This window comes from Rattus norvegicus, chromosome 12 (genome assembly GCF_021556685.1).
Source record: "Rattus norvegicus strain SHRSP/BbbUtx chromosome 12, alternate assembly SHRSP_T2T, whole genome shotgun sequence".
Taxonomy (NCBI): domain Eukaryota; kingdom Metazoa; phylum Chordata; class Mammalia; order Rodentia; family Muridae; genus Rattus; species Rattus norvegicus.
This window is the reverse complement of record NC_141545.1, coordinates 25,426,279-25,449,065: the sequence shown is the minus strand read 5'-3', so window position 1 is coordinate 25,449,065 and position 22,787 is coordinate 25,426,279. Positions and strand designations below refer to the sequence as shown.

Below are 22,787 nucleotides of genomic sequence, written 5' to 3'. Positions count from 1 at the left end.
GGATACAGTAACCTGGGCTGGCATTTGTGTTCTCTTAGGGTCTGTATGACATCTGTCCAGGATCTTCTGGCCTTCATAGTTTCTGGCGAAAAGTCTGGTGTGATTCTGATAGGTCTGCCTTGACCTTTTTCCCTTACTGCTTTTAATATTCTTTCTTTATTTTGTGCGTTTGGTGTTTTGACTATTATGTGACGGGAGGTGTTTCTTTTCTGGTCCAATCTATTTGGAGTTCTGTAGGCTTCTTGTATGCCTATGGGTATCTCTTTTTTTAGGTTAGGGAAGTTTTCTTCTATGATTTTGTTGAAGATATTTACTGGTCCTTTGAGCTGGGAGTCTTCACTCTCTTCTATACCTATTATCCTTAGGTTTGATCTTCTCATTGAGTCCTGGATTTTCTGTATGTTTTGGACCAGTAGCTTTTTCCGCTTTACATTATCTTTGACAGTTGAGTCAATGATTTCTAGGGAATCTTCTGCTCCCGAGATTCTCTCTTCCATCTCTTGTATTCTGTTGGTGAGGCTTCTATCTACAGCTCCTTGTCTCTTCTTTTGGTTTTCTATATCCAGGGTTGTTTCCATGTGTTCTTTCTTGATTGCTTCTATTTCCATTTTTTTTTTATTAACTTGAGTATTTCTTATATACATTTCGAGTGTTATTCCCTTTCCCGGTTTCCAGGCAATCATTCCCCTCCCCCCTCCCCTTCCTTATGGGTGTTCCCCTCCCAACCCTCCCCCCATTGCCGCCCTCCCCCCATAGACTAGTTCACTGGGGGTTCAGTCTTAGCAGGACCCAGGGCTTCCCCTTCCACTGGTGCTCTTACTAGGATATTCATTGCTACCTATGGGGTCAGAGTCCAGGGTCAGTCCATGTATAGTCTTTAGGTAGTGGCTTAGTCCCTGGAAGCTCTGGTTGCTTGGCATTGTTGTACTTTTGGGGTCTCGAGCCCCTTCAAGCTCTTCCAGTTCTTTCTCTGATTCCTTCAATAGGGGACCTATTCTCAGTTCAGTGGTTTGCTGCTGGCATTCGCCTCTATATTTGCTGTATTCTGGCTGTGTCTCTCAGGAGCGATCTACATCCGGCTCCTGTCGGTCTGCACTTCTTTGCTTCATCCATCTTGTCTAATTGGGTGGCTGTATATGTATGGGCCACATGTGGGGCAGGCTCTGAATGGGAGTTCCTTCAGTCTCTGTTTTAATCTTTGCCTCTCCCTTCCCTGCCAAGGGTATTCTTTTTCCTCATTTAAAGAAGGAGTGAAGCATTCACATTTTGATCATCCGTCTTGAGTTTCGTTTGTTCTAGGGATCTAGGGTAATTCAAGCATTTGGGCTAATAGCCACTTATCAATGAGTGCATACCATGTATGTCTTTCTGTGATTGGGTTAGCTCACTCAGGATGATATTTTCCAGTTCCAACCATTTGCCTACGAATTTCATAAACTCGTTGTTTTTGATAGCTGAGTAATATTCCATTGTGTAGATGTACCACATTTTCTGTATCCATTCCTCTGTTGAAGGGCATCTGGGTTCTTTCCAGCTTCTGGCTATTATAAATAAGGCTGCGATGAACATAGTGGAGCACGTGTCTCTTTTATATGTTGAGGCATCTTTTGGGTATATGCCCAAGAGAGGTATAGCTGGATCATCAGGCAGTTCAATGTCCAATTTTCTGAGGAACCTCCAGACTGATTTCCAGAATGGTTTTACCAGTCTGCAATCCCACCAACAATGGAGGAGTGTTCCTCTTTCTCCACATCCTCGCCAGCATCTGCTGTCACCTGAGTTTTTGATCTTAGGCAATCGCACTGGTGTGAGGTGAAATCTCAGGGTTGTTTTGATTTGCATTTCCCTTATGACTAAAGATGTTGAACATTTCTTTAGGTGTTTCTCAGCCATTCGGCATTCCTCAGCTGTGAATTCTTTGTTTAGCTCTGAACCCCATTTTTAATAGGGTTATTTGTTTCCCTGCGGTCTAACTTCTTGAGTTCTTTGTATATTTTGGAAATAAGGCCTCTATCTGTTGTAGGATTGGTAAAGATCTTTTCCCAATCTGTTGGTTGCCGTTTTGTCCTAACCACAGTGTCCTTTGCCTTACAGAAGCTTTGCAGTTTTATGAGATCCCATTTGTCGATTCTTGATCTTAGAGCATAAGCCATTGGTGTTTTGTTCAGGAAATTTTTTCCAGTGCCCATGTGTTCCAGATGCTTCCCTAGTTTTTCTTCTATTAGTTTGAGTGTGTCTGGTTTGATGTGGAGGTCCTTGATCCACTTGGACTTAAGCTTTGTACAGGGTGATAAGCATGGATCGATCTGCATTCTTCTACATGTTGCCCTCCAGTTGAACCAGCACCATTTGCTGAAAATACTATCTTTTTTCCATTGGATGGTTTTGGCTCCTTTGTCAAAAATCAAGTGACCATAGGTGTGTGGGTTCATTTCTGGGTCTTCAATTCTATTCCATTGGTCTATCTGTCTGTCTCTGTACCAATACCATGCAGTTTTTATCACTATTGCTCTGTAATACTGCTTGAGTTCAGGGATAGTGATTCCCCCTGAAGTCCTTTTATTGTTGAGGATAGCTTTAGCTATCCTGGGTTTTTTGTTATTCCAGATGAATTTGCAAATTGTTCTGTCTAACTCTTTGAAGAATTGGATTGGTATTTTGATGGGGATTGCATTGAATCTGTAGATTGCTTTTGGTAAAATTGCCATTTTTACCATATTAATCCTGCCAATCCATGAGCATGGGAGATCTTTCCATCTTCTGAGGTCTTCTTCAATTTCTTTCCTCAGTGTCTTGAAGTTCTTATTGTACAGATCTTTTACTTGCTTGGTTAAAGTCACACCGAGGTACTTTATATTATTTGGGTCTATTATGAAGGGTGTCGTTTCCCTAATTTCTTTCTCGGCTTGTTTCTCTTTTGTATAGAGGAAGGCAACTGATTTATTTGAGTTAATTTTATACCCAGCCACTTTGCTGAAGTTGTTTATCAGCTTTAGTAGTTCTCTGGTGGAACTTTTGGGATCACTTAAATATACTATCATGTCATCTGCAAATAGTGATATTTTGACCTCTTCTTTTCCGATCTGTAGCCCTTTGATCTCCTTTTGTTGTCTGATTGCTCTGGCTAGAACTTCAAGAACTATATTGAATAAGTAGGGAGAGAGTGGGCAGCCTTGTCTAGTCCCTGATTTTAGTGGGATTGCTTCAACTTTCTCTCCATTTAGTTTAATGTTAGCAACTGGTTTGCTGTATATGGCTTTTACTATGTTTAGGTATGGGCCTTGAATTCCTATTCTTTCCAGGACTTTTATCATGAAGGGGTGTTGGATTTTGTCAAATGCTTTCTCAGCATCTAATGAAATGATCATGTGGTTCTGTTCTTTCAGTTTGTTTATATAATGGATCACGTTGATGGTTTTCCGTATATTAAACCATCCCTGCATGCCTGGGATGAAGCCTACTTGATCATGGTGGATGATTGTTTTGATGTGCTCTTGAATTCGGTTTGCCAGAATTTTATTGAGTATTTTTGCATCGATATTCATAAGGGAAATTGGTCTGAAGTTCTCTTTCTTTGTTGTGTCTTTGTGTGGTTTAGGTATAAGAGTAATTGTGGCTTCGTAGAAGGAATTCGGTAGGGCTCCATCTGTTTCAATTTTGTGGAATAGTTTGGATAATATTGGTATGAGGTCTTCTATGAAGGTTTGATAGAATTCTGCACTAAACCCGTCTGGACCTGGGCTCTTTTTGGTTGGGAGACCTTTAATGACTGCTTCTATTTCCTTAGGAGTTATGGGGTTGTTTAACTGGTTTATCTGTTCCTGATTTAACTTCGATACCTGGTATCTGTCTAGGAAATTGTCCATTTCCTGAAGATTTTCAAATTTTGTTGAATATAGGTTTTTATAGTAAGATCTGATGATTTTTTGAATTTCCTCCGAATCTGTAGTTATGTCTCCCTTTTCATTTCTGATTTTGTTAATTTGGACACACTCTCTGTGTCCTCTCGTTAGTCTGGCTAAGGGTTTATCTATCTTGTTGATTTTCTCAAAGAACCAACTTTTGGTTCTGTTGATTCTTTCTATGGTCCTTTTTGTTTCTACTTGGTTGATTTCAGCTCTGAGTTTGATTATTTCCTGCCTCCTACTCCTCCTGGGTGTATTTGCTTCTCTTTGTTCTAGAGCTTTTAGGTGTGCTGTCAAGCTGCTGACATATGCTCTTTCCTGTTTCTTTCTGCAGGCACTCAGCGCTATGAGTTTTCCTCTTAGCACAGCTTTCATTGTGTCCCATAAGTTTGAGTATGTTGTATCTTCATTTTCATTAAATTCTAAAAAGTTTTTAATTTCTTTCTTTATTTCTTCCTTGACCAGGTTATCATTGAGTAGAGCATTGTTCAATTTCCACGTATATGTGGGCATTCTTCCCTTATTGTTATTGAAGACAAGTTTTAGGCCGTGGTGGTCCGATAGCACGCATGGGATTATTTCTATCTTTCTGTACCTGTTGAGGCCCGTTTTTTGACCAATTATATGGTCAATTTTGGAGAAAGTACCATGAGGAGCTGAGAAGAAGGTATATCCTTTTGCTTTAGGATAGAATGTTCTATAAATATCCGTTAAGTCCATTTGGCTCATGACTTCTCTTAGTCTGTCTACATCACTGTTTAATTTCTGTTTCCATGATCTGTCCATTGATGAGAGTGGGGTGTTGAAATCTCCCACTATTATTGTGTGAGGTGCAATGTGTGTTTTGAGCTTTAGTAAGGTTTCTTTTACATATGTAGGTGCCCTTGTATTTGGGGCATAGATATTTAGGATTGAGAGTTCATCTTGGTTGATTTTTCCTTTGATGAATATGAAGTGTCCTTCCTTATCTTTTTTGATGACTTTTAATTGAAAATTGATTTTATTTGATATTAGAATGGCTACTCCAGCTTGCTTCTTCTGACCATTTGCTTGGAAAGTTGTTTTCCAGCCTTTCACCCTGAGGTAGTGTCTGTCTTTGTCTCTGAGGTGTGTTTCCTGTAGGCAGCAGAATGCAGGGTCCTCGTTGCGTATCCAGTTTGTTAATCTATGTCTTTTTATTGGGGAGTTGAGGCCATTGATGTTAAGAGATATTAAGGAATAGTGATTATTGCTTCCTGTTATATTCATATTTGGATGTGAGGTTATGTTTGTGTGCTTTTCTTCTCTTTGTTTTGTTGCCAAGACGATTAGTTTCTTGCTTCTTCTAGGGTATAGCTTGCCTCCTTATGTTGGGCTTTACCCTTTATTATCCTTTGTGGTGCTGGATTTGTAGAAAGATATTGTGAAAATTTGGTTTTGTCATGGAATATCTTGGTTTCTCCATCTATGTTAATTGAGAGTTTTGCAGGATACAGTAACCTGGGCTGGCATTTGTGTTCTCTTAGGGTCTGTATGACATCTGTCCAGGATCTTCTGGCCTTCATAGTTTCTGGCGAAAAGTCTGGTGTGATTCTGATAGGTCTGCCTTGACCTTTTCCCCTTACTGCTTTTAATATTCTTTCTTTATTTTGTGCGTTTGGTGTTTTGACTATTATGTGACGGGAGGTGTTTCTTTTCTGGTCCAATCTATTTGGAGTTCTGTAGGCTTCTTGTATGCCTATGGGTATCTCTTTTTTTAGGTTAGGGAAGTTTTCTTCTATGATTTTGTTGAAGATATTTACTGGTCCTTTGAGCTGGGAGTCTTCACTCTCTTCTATACCTATTATCCTTAGGTTTGATCTTCTCATTGAGTCCTGGATTTTCTGTATGTTTTGGACCAGTAGCTTTTTCCGCTTTACATTATCTTTGACAGTTGAGTCAATGATTTCTAGGGAATCTTCTGCTCCCGAGATTCTCTCTTCCATCTCTTGTATTCTGTTGGTGAGGCTTCTATCTACAGCTCCTTGTCTCTTCTTTTGGTTTTCTATATCCAGGGTTGTTTCCATGTGTTCTTTCTTGATTGCTTCTATTTCCATTTTTAATTCCTTCAACTGTTTGATTGTGTTTTCCTGGAATTCTTTCAGGCATTTTTGCGATTCTTCTCTGTAGGCTTCTACTTGTTCTCTAAGGGAGTTCTTCAGGTCTTTCTTGAAGGCCTCTAGCATCATGATCAAATATGATTTTGAAACTAGATCTTGCTTTTCTGGTGTGTTTGGATATTCCATGTTTATTTTGGTGGGAGAATTGGGCTCCGATGATGCCATGTAGTCTTGGTTTCTGTTGCTTGGCTTCCTGCGCTTGCCTCCTGCCATCAGATTATCTCTAGTTTTACTTTGTTCTGCTATTTCTGACAGTAGCTAGACTGTCCTATAAGCCTGTGTGTCAGGAGTGCTGTAGACCTGTTTTCCTGTTTTCTTTCAGCCAGTTATGTGGACAGAGTGTTCTGCTTTCGGGCTTGTAGTTTTTCCTCTCTACAGGTCTTTAGCTGTTCCTGTGGGCCTGTGTCTTGAGTTCACCAGGCAGGTCACTTGCAGGGGAAAAGTTGGTCCTACCTGAGGTTCCGAGGCTCAAGTGTGCTCGTGGGGTACTGCCTAAGACCTCTCCGTGGCGGCAGCAACCGAGGAGATCTGCGCCGCTCTTTCCGGGAGCCTCCGTGCACCAGGGTTCCAGATGGCGTTTGGTGTTTTCCTCTGGCATCTGGATGTGCGCAGAGTGCAGTCTCTTCTGGTTTCCCAGGCGTGTCTGCCTCTCTGTAGGTTTAGCTCTCCCTCCCGTGGGAGTTGGGTGCAGAGAACTGTTTATCTGGTCTGTTTCCTTCAGGTTCCGGCGGTGTTTCAGGCGCAGGGGTCCTGCCGCTCCTGGGCCCTCCCCTACGGGAACCCAGAGGCCTTATACAGTTTCCTCTTGGGCCAGGGATGTGGGCAGGGGTGGGCAGTGTTGGTGGTCTCCTCCGCTCTGCAGCCTCAGGAGTGCCCACCTGACCAGGCGGTGAGGTCTCTCTCCCACGGGGTTTGGGAGCAGAGAGCTGCTGCACAAATAAATGATTTGTCTTCAAACATTCTTGGTTACTCTAAGAAATAAAAATGGGGACACAGAGGGGTGGCACAATAATCCCAGCCCCTGGAAAATCCAACGTGGTTCAAGGTTTTCTACAGTTGCATAGCACCATAGGTCACTAGGCTCCGAAGACCTTCTACACACAACACAAGACTCAAATGTGGACTGAGGTCATAGCAGATTTAAAGCCGTGGGACCTAGAAGACTAAACAATAAGGGCCTCTATGCATGGATGGTAGAGAGTTTCCAAATACCATTAAACAATGTTAAATGTTAAGTAGAAAAACTTAGAGGAGGGAGAGCAGCAGCCTAAGAGACAGCAGAAGCCTGACTAGGATCCATAACTTGAGGCTGAATCTGCTGGGTTGGAGCAGACAGGGCAAGACATGGTGAGTGCAGAACAGAGAAGGCATGAAAGTGTCAAGAGGTCAGAGCAGGGGGAAGGTGGGAAAGGGAGATGGGAGATGGACATGGGTCAGTGGACCAGTAGAGTTTTCCTTTGATTTGCTGTGTTGTACAGAAGGTCAGCTGAACGCTACCTTCGGGACCTACTGATTCTCAGACCTGTCCCTAATGGCTGCAGCAGAGCTGTTTCTGGTCTTGGGCCCCTCATGTTGTCTGAACACAGAGAAGAGCTGAGAGGCAGGACTGAGAACGAGTCTGGCTGACACACTGACACAGTTTCTTCTCCTACAGGGCAGCAGAGGAAAGACTAAACCCCAGACAGGTGAGCACCTGTCATCCCAAGGGGCACTGAGGAGCTGTTGGGAAGTTTATTCCTAAAGGCATGCAAGCGAGATGGATAGATGCATCAGCCAGAAATGCATGGGACATGGGTAGAAGGACCTGGCTTTGATCCCTAGCTTACACATTATAACCCGGGGATGTGCCAGAAATTTGTAATCGCAGCTCTGGACAAGCCAGAGACAGGCAGAGTCATGGGTTTGCTGTCCACCTATTCTAGCCTAATTGATGAGTTCTAGGGCTAATGAAAGACCCCTTTTCAGAAAGGGGAAATTTCTCAAGGTGATAAATTAGTCATACTCTAAATTTATTTGAAGTGAAGTATTTTGAATTACGTATTAATGTAAAAGGAATAGTGTGTATTAGTTGGAAATATAGTCAGCTGCCTGGCACAGTGACCTGGGTGCACAGAGACACACCAACATATATACACATATAGGGATACACACAGAGAGACAAACACTCAGATACACAGACACACCTATAGAAAGACTTATACATAGACACACAGGAAGACACACACACACACACACACACACACACACACACACACAGGTACATACACCCAAAGAGACATACAGACACAGATTCTTACACAGAGATACACACACTCACATGCATACACATAACACACAGACACACATCTGATGTAACAGATCCACATGTTCACACACCCTGGATACACCAGAATGTGTTAAAGAAGAACTATGAAATAGCCATATGTGTAAAGCTCAATCAAAAGCAGAATACAATCCTTTGTTTCATCCACATCACACCACTTCTTCTCACATTTCTGGTTGAAGAGGAACCCGCCTGTAGGCCTCAGTGTACAGGAACTGAGGAGCAGTCTGGCACAGATTCCTTCCAGTTTCTGCCTTCACCCTGAGCTGACCCTGTACCACTGCTCTCTGTACCCAAATACCCCTGTGTGAGAGCTGGTATCCCAGTAGTGCTGACACTCAGACTTACAGGAGGGTCAAGCCACTGTCAGAGACAGAAAGACTAGCTAAAACAAGAGATAAGCAGATGGCTAGAGGGAAAGGCAAGAAACTAAGCAGCATAAATCAAGGTCATTTGGTGTCATCATCAGCACCCAGTTCCCCCACCACAGCAAGCCCTGGATACCCCAGCACTGGAAAAGGATTATTTTGGCTTAAAACCACAAGTCATGATGATGTTAAAGGAGTTTAAGAAGGACATAAATAACTAACTCCCTCAAAGAAATACAGGACAACACAGAAAAACAGGTAGAAGCCCTTAAAGAGGAAGCACAAAAATGAACCAAGCAGGTGAAGAAATTGAATGAAACCATCCAGGATCTAAAAATGTAAATAGAAACAATAAGGAAATCAGAAAGGGAAAGAACCCTGAGAAAGAAAATCTAGGAAAGAGATCAGGAGTCATAGACACAAGCATTACCAACAGAATACAGGACATGGAGGAGAGAATCTCAGGGGGAGAAGATACCAGAGAAAACATTGGCATAACCATTAAAGAAAATGTAAAACCAAATAACTCCTAATCCAAAGCATCCACTCCAAATAGATTGGAACAGAAAAGAAATTCCTCCCATCACATAATAGTCAAAACACCAAATGCAAAAAACAAAGTGAGAATATTAAAATTAGTAAGGGAAACGGGTCAAGTAACATATAGCCAGACGTATCAGAATTACACTGGACTTCTTACCAGAGACTATGAAAGCCAGAAGATCCTGGGCAATATCTGCTCCTAACTGTTCCCCTTTGGTGGATTTAATGAAGAAATTGATCATCTCTACCTCCAGGTGAGGTAATACTTTGTGGCTAGGTAGCCAATGGGCAGGAACTGCCTATTTTATTTACAGACTAATGCTGTCCAAAAAGGTAGACATTTTGCAAAATAGTTGACTGAAAATGTTTGCAAAACCAGAATTATCAGCCCTTAAAGATTTCTGCATTTCAGGGTTTGGGGCTTTAGATCAGTGGTAGAGTGCCTGCCTAGCAAGCACAGGGCCCTGGGTTCGGTCCCCAGCTCCGGAAAAAAAAAGGACAAAAAAAGATTTCTGCATTTCAAGAGTCTGTGAGTTAATTTTTGGGCAGAAGGCTGAAGACTTGAGCTCACATGTTGCTAACAGAGGACTGGGCTAGTGGAGATTAGTCTGAACAGCCTGTCTCAGTTCTGGAAGCCATGTTAGGCTTCCTATATTTGTAGATATTTGGTTATTCTCAGATTTCTGCTGGGGTTGAAGACTGATTATAGTCTCATAGCTTACCAATGCTGTTTAACTTTCACAATACATATTTAATTAGATAGTTATCAGAGAGTATACAAGCTAGCCAGGATATAACATAGATTTTAAGCCTTTCTTAAGCTGGAATGTATAACTCAATGCTCTGTTTAACTGATAACATGTTGGACTGGGTGTTAGGTTTCTTTTATACGTTTAATGTACAAAATGATAACAGTTGTGCTCAACTTATATTTGAGAGAAAAGTTTTTTTTTAATTAGACAGAAAGGGTGAAATATATGTTGATGTCTTTATGCAGGAAGGCAGGTACAAGATAGAATGAGGCCTGTCATTGGATGAGAAGGAAGGATGGGCAGGAGAAAAGTTTCAGAGGAGGAGAAGACTGGAGCGGGAGGGAGGGCAGCCGAGAGAACATGGAGGCAGATGTTGAGAATTTTGTCTGCACATTTACAAGTTGTTATGACTATTCTTTTTTTTTCTATTCTTTTTTTCAGAGCTGGGGACCGAACCCAGGGCCTTGCGCTTGCTAGGCAGGCGCTCTACCACTGAGCTAAATCCCCAACCTCTGTTATGGCTATTCTTAAGAGATGTATGTGTACAGGATTTTATGAGTCTAGATGAGCAAATTATATCTTATTTAGGTGGACATTTATATCTTATCAATTGGATCAGAGGTTATTGTGTTGTGTGTTCTTTCTTGTGGTGATTTAATTGAGTTCAAGAGATTGTGTTGTGACTGTACACTGGTCTACCATGGAATTGGGATGTGTATGTCCGGCACCGTGTCAATCTGTCTTGGGAACTAGATGGCTGGAGAGATTGTTGCTAGGCGCAGAGAGTAGCCATCGGCAGTGTGATATGGGATGGAACATAGTGTGTGAGAAGCTTTGTTGATTGAAATGAAAATATCCAACAGATGCCTTGTGGCCCTATGGTGCTGGCACTAATGTGGTCTAAAAGAAACCATTTTTAAATTTTTTTACTGGAACAGTTATGGACACAATACAAAAGAGATTGAGGAGGGGAAGGAAGGAATAGAGAAAATATAGAGGAAAGGGGCAAAGAGATTACAAGCCACTTAGGAAATGGAATAGAGTAAATAAGGTAGACAGTCAATGTGGAAGAAAGGAGAACCTGCTATGACAAGGGTTAGTATATGTTTCTCAGCCCAACGTGGGGGATGGGCCCAAGAGCCCTGTCATGTTCTCATTACCCACAAGAGCGGATCTTCTGCAATGTGGGAAAAGAAGTCAGATCAATAAAGGAAGTTGCTGACCACAAGGAGGTGGAGATGGTCCTGTCAAACTCAGTTCTCCACTTGAGAATTTCCGAGCATGTGTTTTTATTTACCCTGATTCTCTCTGGACTGCTGAGTGCCCCAGTGTCCCTAGACAGGTCATCCTCGACTTCCTGATGGCCCTGCTGGTCTCACTTCCTGAACAGAATCTGGCTATGGCTCGCATTCTCCTTCTTTTGCTGTCAGCAGCATGTCTGCACACTGGTGAGTGCTGGGGCCCTCATTAGCAGGGACTGAACCAGAGGATAGGACAGAGTGGCTGGGAAAAGTGGGTGTCTTGTGAACAGTGTCTGGTAGAGGAGCCAGCCAGGCCCTCTCTGTCCTAAGAGTTCAACCTTCAGAGTGATCACAACCGAACCCTTCCCTCTTTTTGCTGCTCCACAGCCATATGGACAGTCCTGCCCTGTGACCCACCCCTCCCTTCAGAGGAAGGCTCAGGATGCTCAGGGTTGTCCTTAAAATCCCTGCAGTGGCTTCAGACTCTCCCTGTCCTTACCAGGGAATTCATTAGGATATCCAAAAGAGTATGACTATGGTGTCAACCAACCAGAACACCTCACTGGAATCCAAGGTGGCTCCATCAAGATCCCCTTCTCCTTCTACTTCCCTTGGGAGTTGGCCAAGGATCCAAATATGAGCATAGCCTGGAGATGGAAGGATTTCTTTGGGGAAGTCATCTACAACTCTACACTGCTTTTCTTTCATGAGCATTTTAAGGGCCGACTCATCTTGAATTGGACACAGGGTCAGACATCTGGAGTCCTCAGAATCCTGAACTTGAAAAAGAATGACCAGTCCACATACTTTGGCCTAGTTTTTCTGCAAACAACAGAAGGCATGAAGTTTTGGCAGTCAATGCTTGGAACCAAACTCATCATTCATGGTGAGTCACCATGGCTCAGGCTTTGACACCTGTGTTTTCCTTGTTCCCTAGATATCACATCAGGTCCACAAGTCTGAGCTTCCTTTCATAGTCCTTTCCCTCGGCTCTGCCCAAACATCTGCCACCAGCATCTTTCCTTGCAGTTGGGAGAAGTCTTTGTTGCCTCCTATGTCTGTCATCCTCTGCTCAGACAGAATCAGATTAGACTCTTGGCTTCAGTACCACATAGTTTACCCTTATTTTGACAAAACTAACTACAGTCCTGTCCTCTTTCACCTGTGACCTCAAGGTGAATATAATTCTCCAGGATGGAGCCGACTCTCTTGTTTCTATGGCAGGGCTCTAGTTGGTACCTATGTGCAGCTTCTTCACATAGCTCCAATGTCAGCACAGAACATAGAGTAGGGGCCATTGGAAGTTCTGGTGTTCTCAGGTCTAACTGTAACTGCCACATGTCACCATAGTCCCTCAGTTCACCTCACAGTTCCCCAGGACACTTCTCTCCCCAGTCTCTTCAGTCATTAGAACATGATTAAGAAAGTGTTTCCATTTCCATGATTTGGCTGCTCTGTCTTCTGATCCCTCCAGCCCCTCTGATGGTGAAGGAACTGGAGTCCCCTGGAGTGGGATTCCTGAGCCCATTGTAGTGACTTGTGTTCCTACATAGGGACCAGCAGAATCTGGGTCCTCTGTGTTGTTGCATTGTTTCCTTCAACCTTTCTCTGTTGCTCCCCATAACCCCACTTTCTTAAATGTGAGTACTTCTTTATTTCCTGTTTTCTTTCTATCTTGTTTATTTATTTTATATCAGTTTCTCAGCTTGTAGCCCTAGCTTTTCCAATACTCAGTACAGAGACCCATCTGATTTTGAACTCACACCAATCTGCCTTGCCTCTGCCTCCTGATTGTGGGCAGTACAGCATGTTCCACAACATCCAGAGGTGCCTCCTGACTGTTCTAAACCAAACTATGAGAGGATGTGCAAAGCACAGTTATCTGTGCAGATTATAGCTACCATGTTGACCTGTAGTAGCATTTGATAGCTGCTGCCTGGAGTTAGAGAGAAAGTATCCATTTTATATATGTGTCTAGTTCATTCATTCTCTAATTTCCTAAAGCTACAAATCTTTTATACAGTTCTTCATGTTGTGGGGACCCACATCCCTAAAAGTATACCATTGCTACTTTATAACTTTAATTATCCTATTTTTATGAATCACAATGAAATACCTGAAGTGTGTGATACCTGATATGTAATCCATGATGGATAATGATGCACAGGTCTAGAACCCCTGGTTTAGAATTCGCAAATAGGTAAATATTGGGAAAATTTTTCTCAGTTATGTGTGTAAAGCAAAGGAATGTATTCTGCCCTGGACAGAGCTGGACACCTAAAACTAAAATTGTGTTTTTTCTTTTACACATTTTGGCATATTCCATGTGTATGAACATGTGGGTCTGTAAAGGCAGATATATGTTTTTGTTTGTGTGTGTGTGTGTGTGTAGTGTGTGTGTGTACATATGTTTATGTATGTAGTGGCTAGAGGAGATCCTAAGGTCTCATCACCTTACTTTGGGGAACAAGCTCTCTCACTGGCTTTAAGTTTTTCATCGAGGCTAGGTTGGCAGGCCAGTGAGCCACAGGGACAAGTCTGTCTCCACCACCTCAGCTCTAGGATTACAGCTCCCTTGGTTCTGTTTGACAGGGAACTAGACACATAGACCAGGTTACCTATCCACTCACAGGGCTCTGCCTGCCTCTGTCTCTTGGGCTAGGAGCAAGGTCATGCACACTTCACCAGGTTCTTGATATTGATACTGGGGACCAAATTCAGGTTCTTGAGTCCAAGGACCAAACTCACTGTGAATTAACCACATCTGTATGTTACATACATTTAAGTAAAAAAAAAATCACTGTATTTTCCTGACTTAGTTATCTGTGAGCCAATGAAAATTTGTGAACACACAGCCAGGACAGTTCGGGACTGTGCATCTGACCTTACTCTTCTGGAGTCTCAGCCTTAAGCATGTGTGCCCTTCCTTGTGTGAACTTCTAACAGCTGTTCTGCGTCCTGCATCCAACCAAGGAGACAAGGTGTGACACTCACTCATTCCTCACTCCATCCAGGGAGGATTTTCTCACTTCTCATCTCGCCACAGCTCTCAATACTACTGTGGGGGGCCCCTCCATCATCCCGTCTGCAGTCCCCACAGCTGGCCTGGAGGACACAAGGGGCCAGAGGAATCCTTCACTGCTGAACTTGGGAGTCATGGTTGGGATGGTCATGGCCAAAGTTGTGGTCATCATGCCCCTCTGTGGATGGATGATCTTCCTGTTGTGGAAACAAAGGTAAGTTGTCCAGGAGAGGCCTCACCTGAGCTTCTCCACTGGGAGTGTTCTTAGCTGTGGGAGATGGAGAAGGGTAGGGAACAGTAAAGAGAACAGAAGGAGGGAAACGTGCCTGAACTCCTCAAGAACTGCATGAAGCCTGCTGTCCTTCCTGACCACCTGGAAATCAGAGGAGCAAATGCAGATGAACACAGTGCCTGCTCCTGGGAATTCAAGTAGGCACGCAGGAACCTCAGGGGCTGACTGTTCATCTGGAAAAACCGTGTCTGCTGTAGAAGAAATGAGGGTAGACCAGCTTTTGCAGACAACACGTTACCGGAAGTGATATGTATAAGTAGAGACACCTCTTTGAGTTGGGCATGTGTAACTAAAATGGAAATGAATGGACACAGAAAGAGAAAGAAATGTGTATGGAGAACTTAACACTACAACAAGCAAAAGAGTTGGACACCAGAAGACTAACCCTCCTCAGCGAAATCATGAAACACCCCTTGGAGTGTCTCAGTTGAAGTGATTTTTCCACAGTCACATGAGCATGATACCAGGAGCCATAGAAAGAGTTGTCAGATGCTAGGACAGGCTGATGCGCTAGGATCACTGTGGCTCCCTGTGCTGCCCACCTTAGCTACTGGGTCTAATGAGTGACCTTCCTCACAATCCAGAGAGGACAGCTCCGAAACGAAAATGCCTAAGGTTGTCCTCCAGCAGCACATGCGTGTTCACATTTGCAAATATTCACATGTGGTTATGCTCTGTTCAAAGTAAATTTTACAAAAAGATTAGGGAAGTACTCTAAATCCAAGCATATTGGCAGAATGGAAAAGTTTATACATTATGTCCCTGCAAAACACACACATACATACACAACACACAAACAGACACACACACACTTGAAAATACAATGTTCTTTTGCAAAATCCCATTACATTTTTGTATAAAAAATTGTCTTCAAATATTTATGGGTATTCTAAGAAATAAAAATGGGGACAAAGAGGGGTACAAAATAATTCCAGCCCTTGGGAAATCCAGAGAAGGGAATCAGGAATTCAAGTTTATCTACAGTTACATAGCAAGCTGTAGGCCACTGGGCTCCAAATGTCTTGTACACCCAACACAAGACCCACAGGAGAACTGAAGTCAGAGTTGATTTAAAGCCATTGGGACTACAGGATAAGGATAGAGATGCATAGATGTTGGAGTGTAATGGAAGTTTACAAATGAACATTTAAATGTGCATCCCACTGTTTTAGACAGGCTCTGCCCACTGTTGCTGTAAGTAGAAGAACTGAGAGGTGGAAGAGCAGCAGCCTGAACGACTGCAGAAGACTGACTGGGATTAAATCCCTGAGTCTGAAACTGCAGGATGCAGCAACCTACACTGAGAGGGACAGCTAGAAAGCAAGGTTTCAGGGAGGCAAGAGGGAGACACAGTGAGTGCAGAGCAGAGAAGGCAGAGATGTGTCAAGAAAGTAGAGTAGGGAAAAGGACTGAAAGGGAGACAGGATATGGGTGAGTTCACTAGTAGTCATCTGACATGCTGTGTTGTACAGAAATTAGGCAGACTCCTGGTGTCAGGTCCTGTTGATTCTCAGACCTGTGCCTACCTGGATGCAGTAGACATTTTGGATGCCCTGGTCCCCTCCTGTTGTGTGCACACAGAGAACAGCTGAGAGGCAGGAATGAGAACCATCGTGGCTGACCCACTGACACAATTTCTTCTCCTACAGGCCAGCAGAGTAAAGCCTAAAGCCTAGTAAGGTGAGTGCCTGTCATCTCAAGGGACAGATGAACAGCTGCTTGGAAGTTCATTATGAGAGGCATGGAAGGGAGCCAGAGTGATGATTCAGTCAGAAACACATGGCACAGGGGTAGGGGGACCTGAGTTTGATGGATCAGGAGCTTGCACCCAGGGATGTGGCAGGAATTTGCAATTCCAACCCTGGTCAAGCAAGAGACAGGCAGAGACAGATTGGGTGAACACCTAGTCTAGAACAACTGGTGAGGTTCAGGCCTGTGAAAGATTGTGTCTTTAAAAAGTAGGGGGATTTCTATGGGGTTGGGGATTTGGCTCAGAGGTAGAGCGCTTGCCTAGCAAACACAAGGCCCTGGGTTCGGTCCCCAGCTCCGAAAAAAAAAAAGAAAAAAAAAAGAAAAAAGAAAAAAAAATTAGGGGGATTTCTCAAGGTGATGAATCATGGACATAATATTTTCCAAATTGATGTTACCTGAATTATTTTAAATTACACATTAAGGAAGAAACATAGTATATGCCAGGGAGATAGCTCAGTCGGAAATTGAGTCTGCTGCCTAGCCCAGTGACCTGGGAATGATTTCTGGGGACCCAAATTGTATACAGAGAACACTGTCATCTGTGTCTCTTGGTCGGCCAGCAGATCATGGTGACAAATAATCTTTTTTTCCTTCAATAACAGGCTCCCCTGCTAGGATCTCTCACCAGGGAGGCAAGTTTACATCAAAGTAGTTATTGGTGATCACACACCCTGCATCCCACAGCCTTCCATGTCTTCTCTCTGGGAGTCAGGGCTAATGGCTGCAGGATTCTCCTGTGAAAGTCATATTTGGATAACCCCCACTTCTGCCATGGGGACTCTGACATGCTCTCGTTGGAACCAAGGTCCTCCTGTGTGTCTCTGGGCCTGAGAGCCTGACTGTGCTGTTCTCTCTCTGTTCATGGAGTTATTGACACTTTTAATAAATATCTTACTCCCAGCAATCCAGATCAGTGTCTCTCCTGAGCCTCTGTCTTTTCCCCTTCCTGACACTTCTTAGAGAGTGTAGACTGTGTCTAGGGTGTAGGTCACTGGAATAGATGTAAGGGCCACGGTCTTCATTGAAAGCCACAGCCTGAGAATCAGATTTCTCCTCTTCCTACTCTCTGGATGCTGACATCTCATCCAGAGCCCACCCCTCCCCACATGCTTCACATCAAGTGTCAGAGCATGGCTTGCTTGGGTCCCATGTTGAGCTTTCTTTACTCACAAGCCCAACTGTATGCCCTCACTTTCTCATTTCTTGCCATGTTGACATTCTGCAGTCTTAATTCTCTCCTAAAATGGGAAATTTGTCCCAAGTCCAGTCTGTCCTAATATTTGATAGTCAGCAGGTCACCTCATAATATAAATTTGTGGGTACACAGGAAACCATCCACAGTGACCCAGAAGGAATGAAACCATGCTTCTCATGATAGAAGAATTTCATGGCCATGCTCGATAGAGATCTACCAACCATAGTGAGCCATAAATGAAGAGGATACAGGTCCAGGTCTCCAATCACAAGCCTCAAATGAATATCATTCATGGGCCTTTCTTTGGTCATTGGGAAACTGTTTGGTCTCGAGGAGGTCACCAAAACTCATGTGGGTAAAGTGAAGTGTCCTGGAACCGCTGTGAGATGTCTACTGTGGTTGTGACTGCATCCTAGCCCCTGAGACTGAACTCTGCAGCTCTCCTGGTCATGGTGATATTGGGCATTCCTGGTGTGTTTACACAGATGGCTGCCAAGATGCTGGTCTATCCAGTCATCTCACAGAGTCTCATGCACCGGAAAGAAGGAGCCTTAATCCACTTGTTCAAATGGTCCTGTGACTTCTCAGGTCTTTTTCCATTGAATAAGAGAGAAAATGGAGAGATAATCCCAGAGCAAAGACTTATAGAGCCAACATTCTCATCTCTACATATGTGCTTAAGCTCAGGTTGTATACACTTAGGCAGACTGTGTCTCTGATCTGCCAAAAGGGAACATTATGTTCCAACTAGAGAGTAGATATTGTCTTCTGCCCTGGTGACAAGTGTTTGGAATTTATGTTCCCTAGACTGAACTGATCAGTAAGAAAAAGGACTAAAAGAAATTGGGGATCATACCATTCCTGTCATCCGAACAATTGACAGTTAGTGATGGAAATAATATCAATTTTAACACAGATTCTCAACGTATGGGCCACCTCCTCTTTGAATCTAGGAGAACGTTTTCACAGGAGTCACATTTCTGATATCCTGAATATCAGATGTTTATTTTATGATCATAAGTGTAGTAAAATTACAGTCATGAAATACCAATGAAATAATTCTATGATTGGAGTCACATCAACATGAAGAAATGTCATAGCATTAGGAAGTTTGATAACCAGAGAATTAGAGGCTATTCTTGGTACTTCTTGAGTTTACACCACCCTTGGTTACATGAGACTCTGTCTTTAAATCAACAACAAAGCTTAACAAAACTGAAATCAGTAAAGTGTGTAATGAAAAAAGGCCCTCACTGAGCTCCCTTTTTGTTGGAGATGGAGAACTTGAATATGATACTTAGCTTCTCTCCAGATTTATATAAAATGTAACGTGACTAGCAATACTTCAGTTTATGTACGTTTGTTTTTGTTTCCTTCTGTTTTGGAGGAGGGGGTTTCTCTATTATATACATCTGATTGTCCTGGAACTTGCTTTGTACACAGAGTCTGGCCTCACAGTTAGAAAATCTCCTTCTGCTGCATCCTACTAAATGTACCGACATGGTAGGGTATTAACACTTTCCATTTTTTGTTCATTTATTTGTCTTGGCTTTGGTTTGTTTTAAGCTAAATATAATAACCCTGAGGAGGGGGGTGTGAGTTTCTTTGTTTCTGTGATCACAAACTTGATGACATACGTATAAATGTCTCTGTCCTTGTCTATCAGCAGATGTTGGGGTATACTGAACTGTTTCCCCAGTCCCACTCACTGGACCTTTAGAACACAGTATAGAGTCTCTTCCTTGGGACTCCCCTGGACAGTTGTGCAGGCAGGAGCTCATCTGAGGCTGAGGAGCAGGTGAGGCAGATAAAGATGATGATGTCATCCTAGGGAAGAGACATGAGGTCAGTTGGCAGCAGGCAACTGTGTTATCGTAAAAGTGAAGCTTTGGCCTGAGCATCCTGTCTACACCACCAGCTGCCATTCTTCCCCCACCCTCTCTAGCTTCTCCACTCTCTCCCGGCAGCAGTCTGGGGGGTTACTTTGTGAACACACTCTGGATCTTTGTGTTGTCACTAGGGAAGAGAGATCAATGTGTGTGTGTGTGTGTGTGTGTGTGTGTGTGTAAGGAAGTGGTGACAAGAATGGAGAAGAGAGGGACAGTTTTCGTCTATGAGGGTATCTGCTGGGCTCACAGAGCCTGCAGTATTTTTTATCTGAGGGATGCCTCTGGAATTGAATCATGCACAGAGAAACAGGAAGGGTATAGCCTGTTTTCTCCCTCTGCTGTCATGGGATAAGTTAATTAGTTATAAAGTCAGAGAGTCTGAATGCTGTGAACAACATCAGGAACTAGAGTCTCAAGAATCACAGAGCCCAGTCTTAGGGAGGCCTTGTTTAGTCAGGATGATGACGGGCAGTATGTTGTAGCAGAGCATATGTGAAAGGATCTTTGCATGATATGTGTCTGAGATCTGGTGCATGTGTCTGCAAGTCAGTTTGGTCCCATGTGTGGAAGTGGAGAGGACAACCTCAGGTATGGTAATTAGCAACACCATCCAAGTTCACCATCAACTTTGTGTTTCTGTTTTTGATTGGTTGGTGTTTTGTTTGATACATAGACTTTTGTAGGTTTGGCTGGATATCTTTGTTCATGCTGTTGGATTTGTTTTTTTTTTTTTTTTAGTTTGTTTATTCTTTGACACAAGTTTTCACTCTGTTCCCTTTGCTGTCTAAAATCTGGATATATAGATCATACAGCTTCAAACTCAATGGATCCATGTGCTTCTGTCTTCCTCCTCCCAAACCCTCGACTTACATGCCCATGACCAATGTCGGTTATAATTTTTTAAATAACACTAACTCATTTACTCTGGGGTATGTAGGATAGGTAGGGACGAATGTGCTCCTCCCTCAGCATCACTCATATTCCAACCCTGCTGGCTGACACTCCCCATAGTCCTGTGCTATGCAAAAGCCCAGTGTGCACACCAAAACCACAGACTTACTGTCCCAAGAAAAGATCAGGACTTGGGATTAAGGAGCCAGCAGGTGGCAGCAGTGCAGCTGAGCAGAGGGCATAGTTGGCATCCTTAGACCCCACCAGAGCCTGCTGTATTAAAATCCCGGTGTCCAGCAGCTGATTTATGGCAGTACTGTCAGGTCCAGGCCCTCCTTGTGTGGGTTAGTAACCAGATGACCTTCTACCCAGAGACGTCAGACAGGCAGCGTAAGGTAGATGAAATCTGGAGGTGAGTTCTCATGACCATGAGGACTTTCTTACCTCACTGAGACAAAGTTGTTCATCTGGTAAAATGTGTTCTTGCCTGTCATGGACAGAAAATGATGTTCTTTGTCCACTGAGAGACAAAGGATCAGGATTATGCACACCTGTATTCACCACTGAGGGGAGGCACAGATAGGAGTTTCAGATCATCCTTGAATACATAACAAATTTGAGGACAAGCTTGGCCAAACCACAGCCTAAATATCTGTCAGATGTTTACCTGTCATCCCAACAGGTGTGGGACCCTTTGGGAAAGTTTATTATGAGAGTCGTGTAAGGGAGCAAGAGAGATGATTCAGCTAGAGAGGTGTACATGTGTAGCAGGGCCTGAGGTTGATTTGGTGCAGCCACACTATAAATCAGGGATATGGCAGGAATTTATAATCCTAGCCCTGCATGAGCAACAGACATGGAGAGGCATGGGGTTGACCGTATAGCCAGTCTAGCCTAATTGGTGAGGTGCAAACCCATGAGAGCCATGGTATAAAAAACTGTGTAGATTTCTCAAGATGATCCATCATGGTCATAACATTTTATAAGCGATGGTAAATGAAGTATTTTAAAATGCTTTATTAATGAACAACAAAACAGTTATGGCAGTGAGATATGGAGCTCAGTAGAAATGCTGCCTAGCACAGTGACCTGGGGTGATTCCTGGGGACTCAAATGATACATGGAGAAAACTGACTGTGGACAATTGTCCTCTGCCTGTCAGGATCACCCACAGGCTCCTGGTGACACATCATCTGTTAGTCCTCAGGTAACAGACCTCCTGGTGCCAGGACCTCTCACCATGGAGGTGAGTTACTTCAAATAGTGATTGAGGGGACCCACCCTGCATATCACCACCCTCCCTGCCTCCTGCATGGGAATGAGAGCACATGGATGCAGGATCGTGTATGATACATCGTCGGAATCCATGTCTGCTCTGATGTCCTCTCGTTCAAACCCATGTCATCCTGTCTGTCTCTGGTCATGAGAGCTTGACTGGTGTTCTCTGTTGGTTTATGAATTTGTAATACTTTGTAATAAATGTGGGATATAAATAAAATAATTCAAGGAGCCAGTTCAGAGCAATACTAAGATCAAACCAGAAAATCTCATTCTGAGAACAGCAGAAGTTAGGAGTGTTCCCTCCTTCTCCAGTCTGTGTGTTCAGATCCAAGGAGCCTGTACCACCCCCACCTCTGCTACACTTGAGGAAGTAATAACAAGATGGCCGAATTTCAGGTCTAATTTCCTGTTACTCAATAGAGACATATCCAGCAAGTATAATTTCTCTTCATGCAAATGAAGCTTTCTCAGACCCTCAGCACAAGCCAATCATGTACAGTCATCCTATAACCAATATCCATTTAGGAAATTTCATATAGCCCTTGTTACCCCCAATAAATCACAGCTCCTTCACTGAAAACCTCTCTGAGAAGCCTGTTTCTCCACAGGACACAATTTAGATGAGATCCTTTGAGTGTAAAACCCTGGGAAACCTTTGTTCCTATCTTTCCAGCACTGAGCTCAACTTTCCTGTAGACCTTAAGGTCAGAAGAAGAACCAGTCCAGCAAATAAAAGTCTCACTCCAAGCAATCCTTCTCGGTATTTGTCTTGACCCCTTTCTTCTCTATGTGCTGTCTGAGAGTGTGGCAGACTCTGTCCAGGATACAAGTCAGTGGGAAAGGGGCAAGGACCATGGTCCATATTGAGAATAACAGCCTGAGAATCGGGGTTCCCTTCTCCCTTATTCCCTGCACACTGCTATCTCATCCAGAAACTTGACTCCCTCCCTCCATGCTTCACATCCAGTGGCAGACAAAGGCATGTTTAAGCCCCATGTTGGGCTTCCTTTCCTCAAAGGTCCAACTATAGTTTTCTCACTTCCTGCCATGTTGATATTCTGGACTCTGGGTTCTCTCATAGGACAGCTCTTTTTCCCCATGTCCAGTCTGTCTTAACATTTGATAGTCAGCAGATCAGCTCCTAACAGAACACAGAAACTTTCCATTCTGACTCATGCTTGATAGAGTTCCTTCA

General features: G+C 43.4%; 1 protein-coding gene and 1 long non-coding RNA gene across 2 annotated transcripts; both read left to right on the top strand.

Moving 5' to 3' along the window:
- The first annotated feature begins 10,574 nt into the window (after positions 1-10,574).
- Positions 10,575-14,510, top strand: LOC148002264 (paired immunoglobulin-like type 2 receptor beta-2). Its single transcript, XM_087579723.1, has 3 exons — positions 10,575-11,477; positions 11,773-12,156; positions 14,317-14,510. Exons 1-3 carry the CDS (start codon positions 11,390-11,392, stop codon positions 14,508-14,510), a joined length of 666 nt encoding a protein of 221 aa, XP_087435849.1. The 5' UTR covers positions 10,575-11,389.
- Positions 14,511-15,854: 1,344 nt separating this feature from the next.
- On the top strand, positions 15,855-17,174 carry LOC148002263 (uncharacterized). The gene is made up of 2 exons (XR_015634714.1): positions 15,855-16,264; positions 16,939-17,174. It is a non-coding gene; the product is annotated as an uncharacterized LOC148002263 (long non-coding RNA).
- The last annotated feature ends 5,613 nt before the right edge of the window (positions 17,175-22,787 follow it).

Excerpts from the sequence above, each read along its gene's own strand:
- LOC148002264 (XM_087579723.1), top strand. The coding sequence starts at position 11,390 with ATGGCCCTGCTGGTCTCACTTCCTGAACAGAATCTGGCTATGGCTCGC. Across the intron at positions 11,478-11,772 it reads AGCAGCATGTCTGCACACTG|GGAATTCATTAGGATATCCA; the intron begins GTGAGTGCTGGG and ends TGTCCTTACCAG. Across the intron at positions 12,157-14,316 it reads AACCAAACTCATCATTCATG|CTCTCAATACTACTGTGGGG; the intron begins GTGAGTCACCAT and ends ATCTCGCCACAG.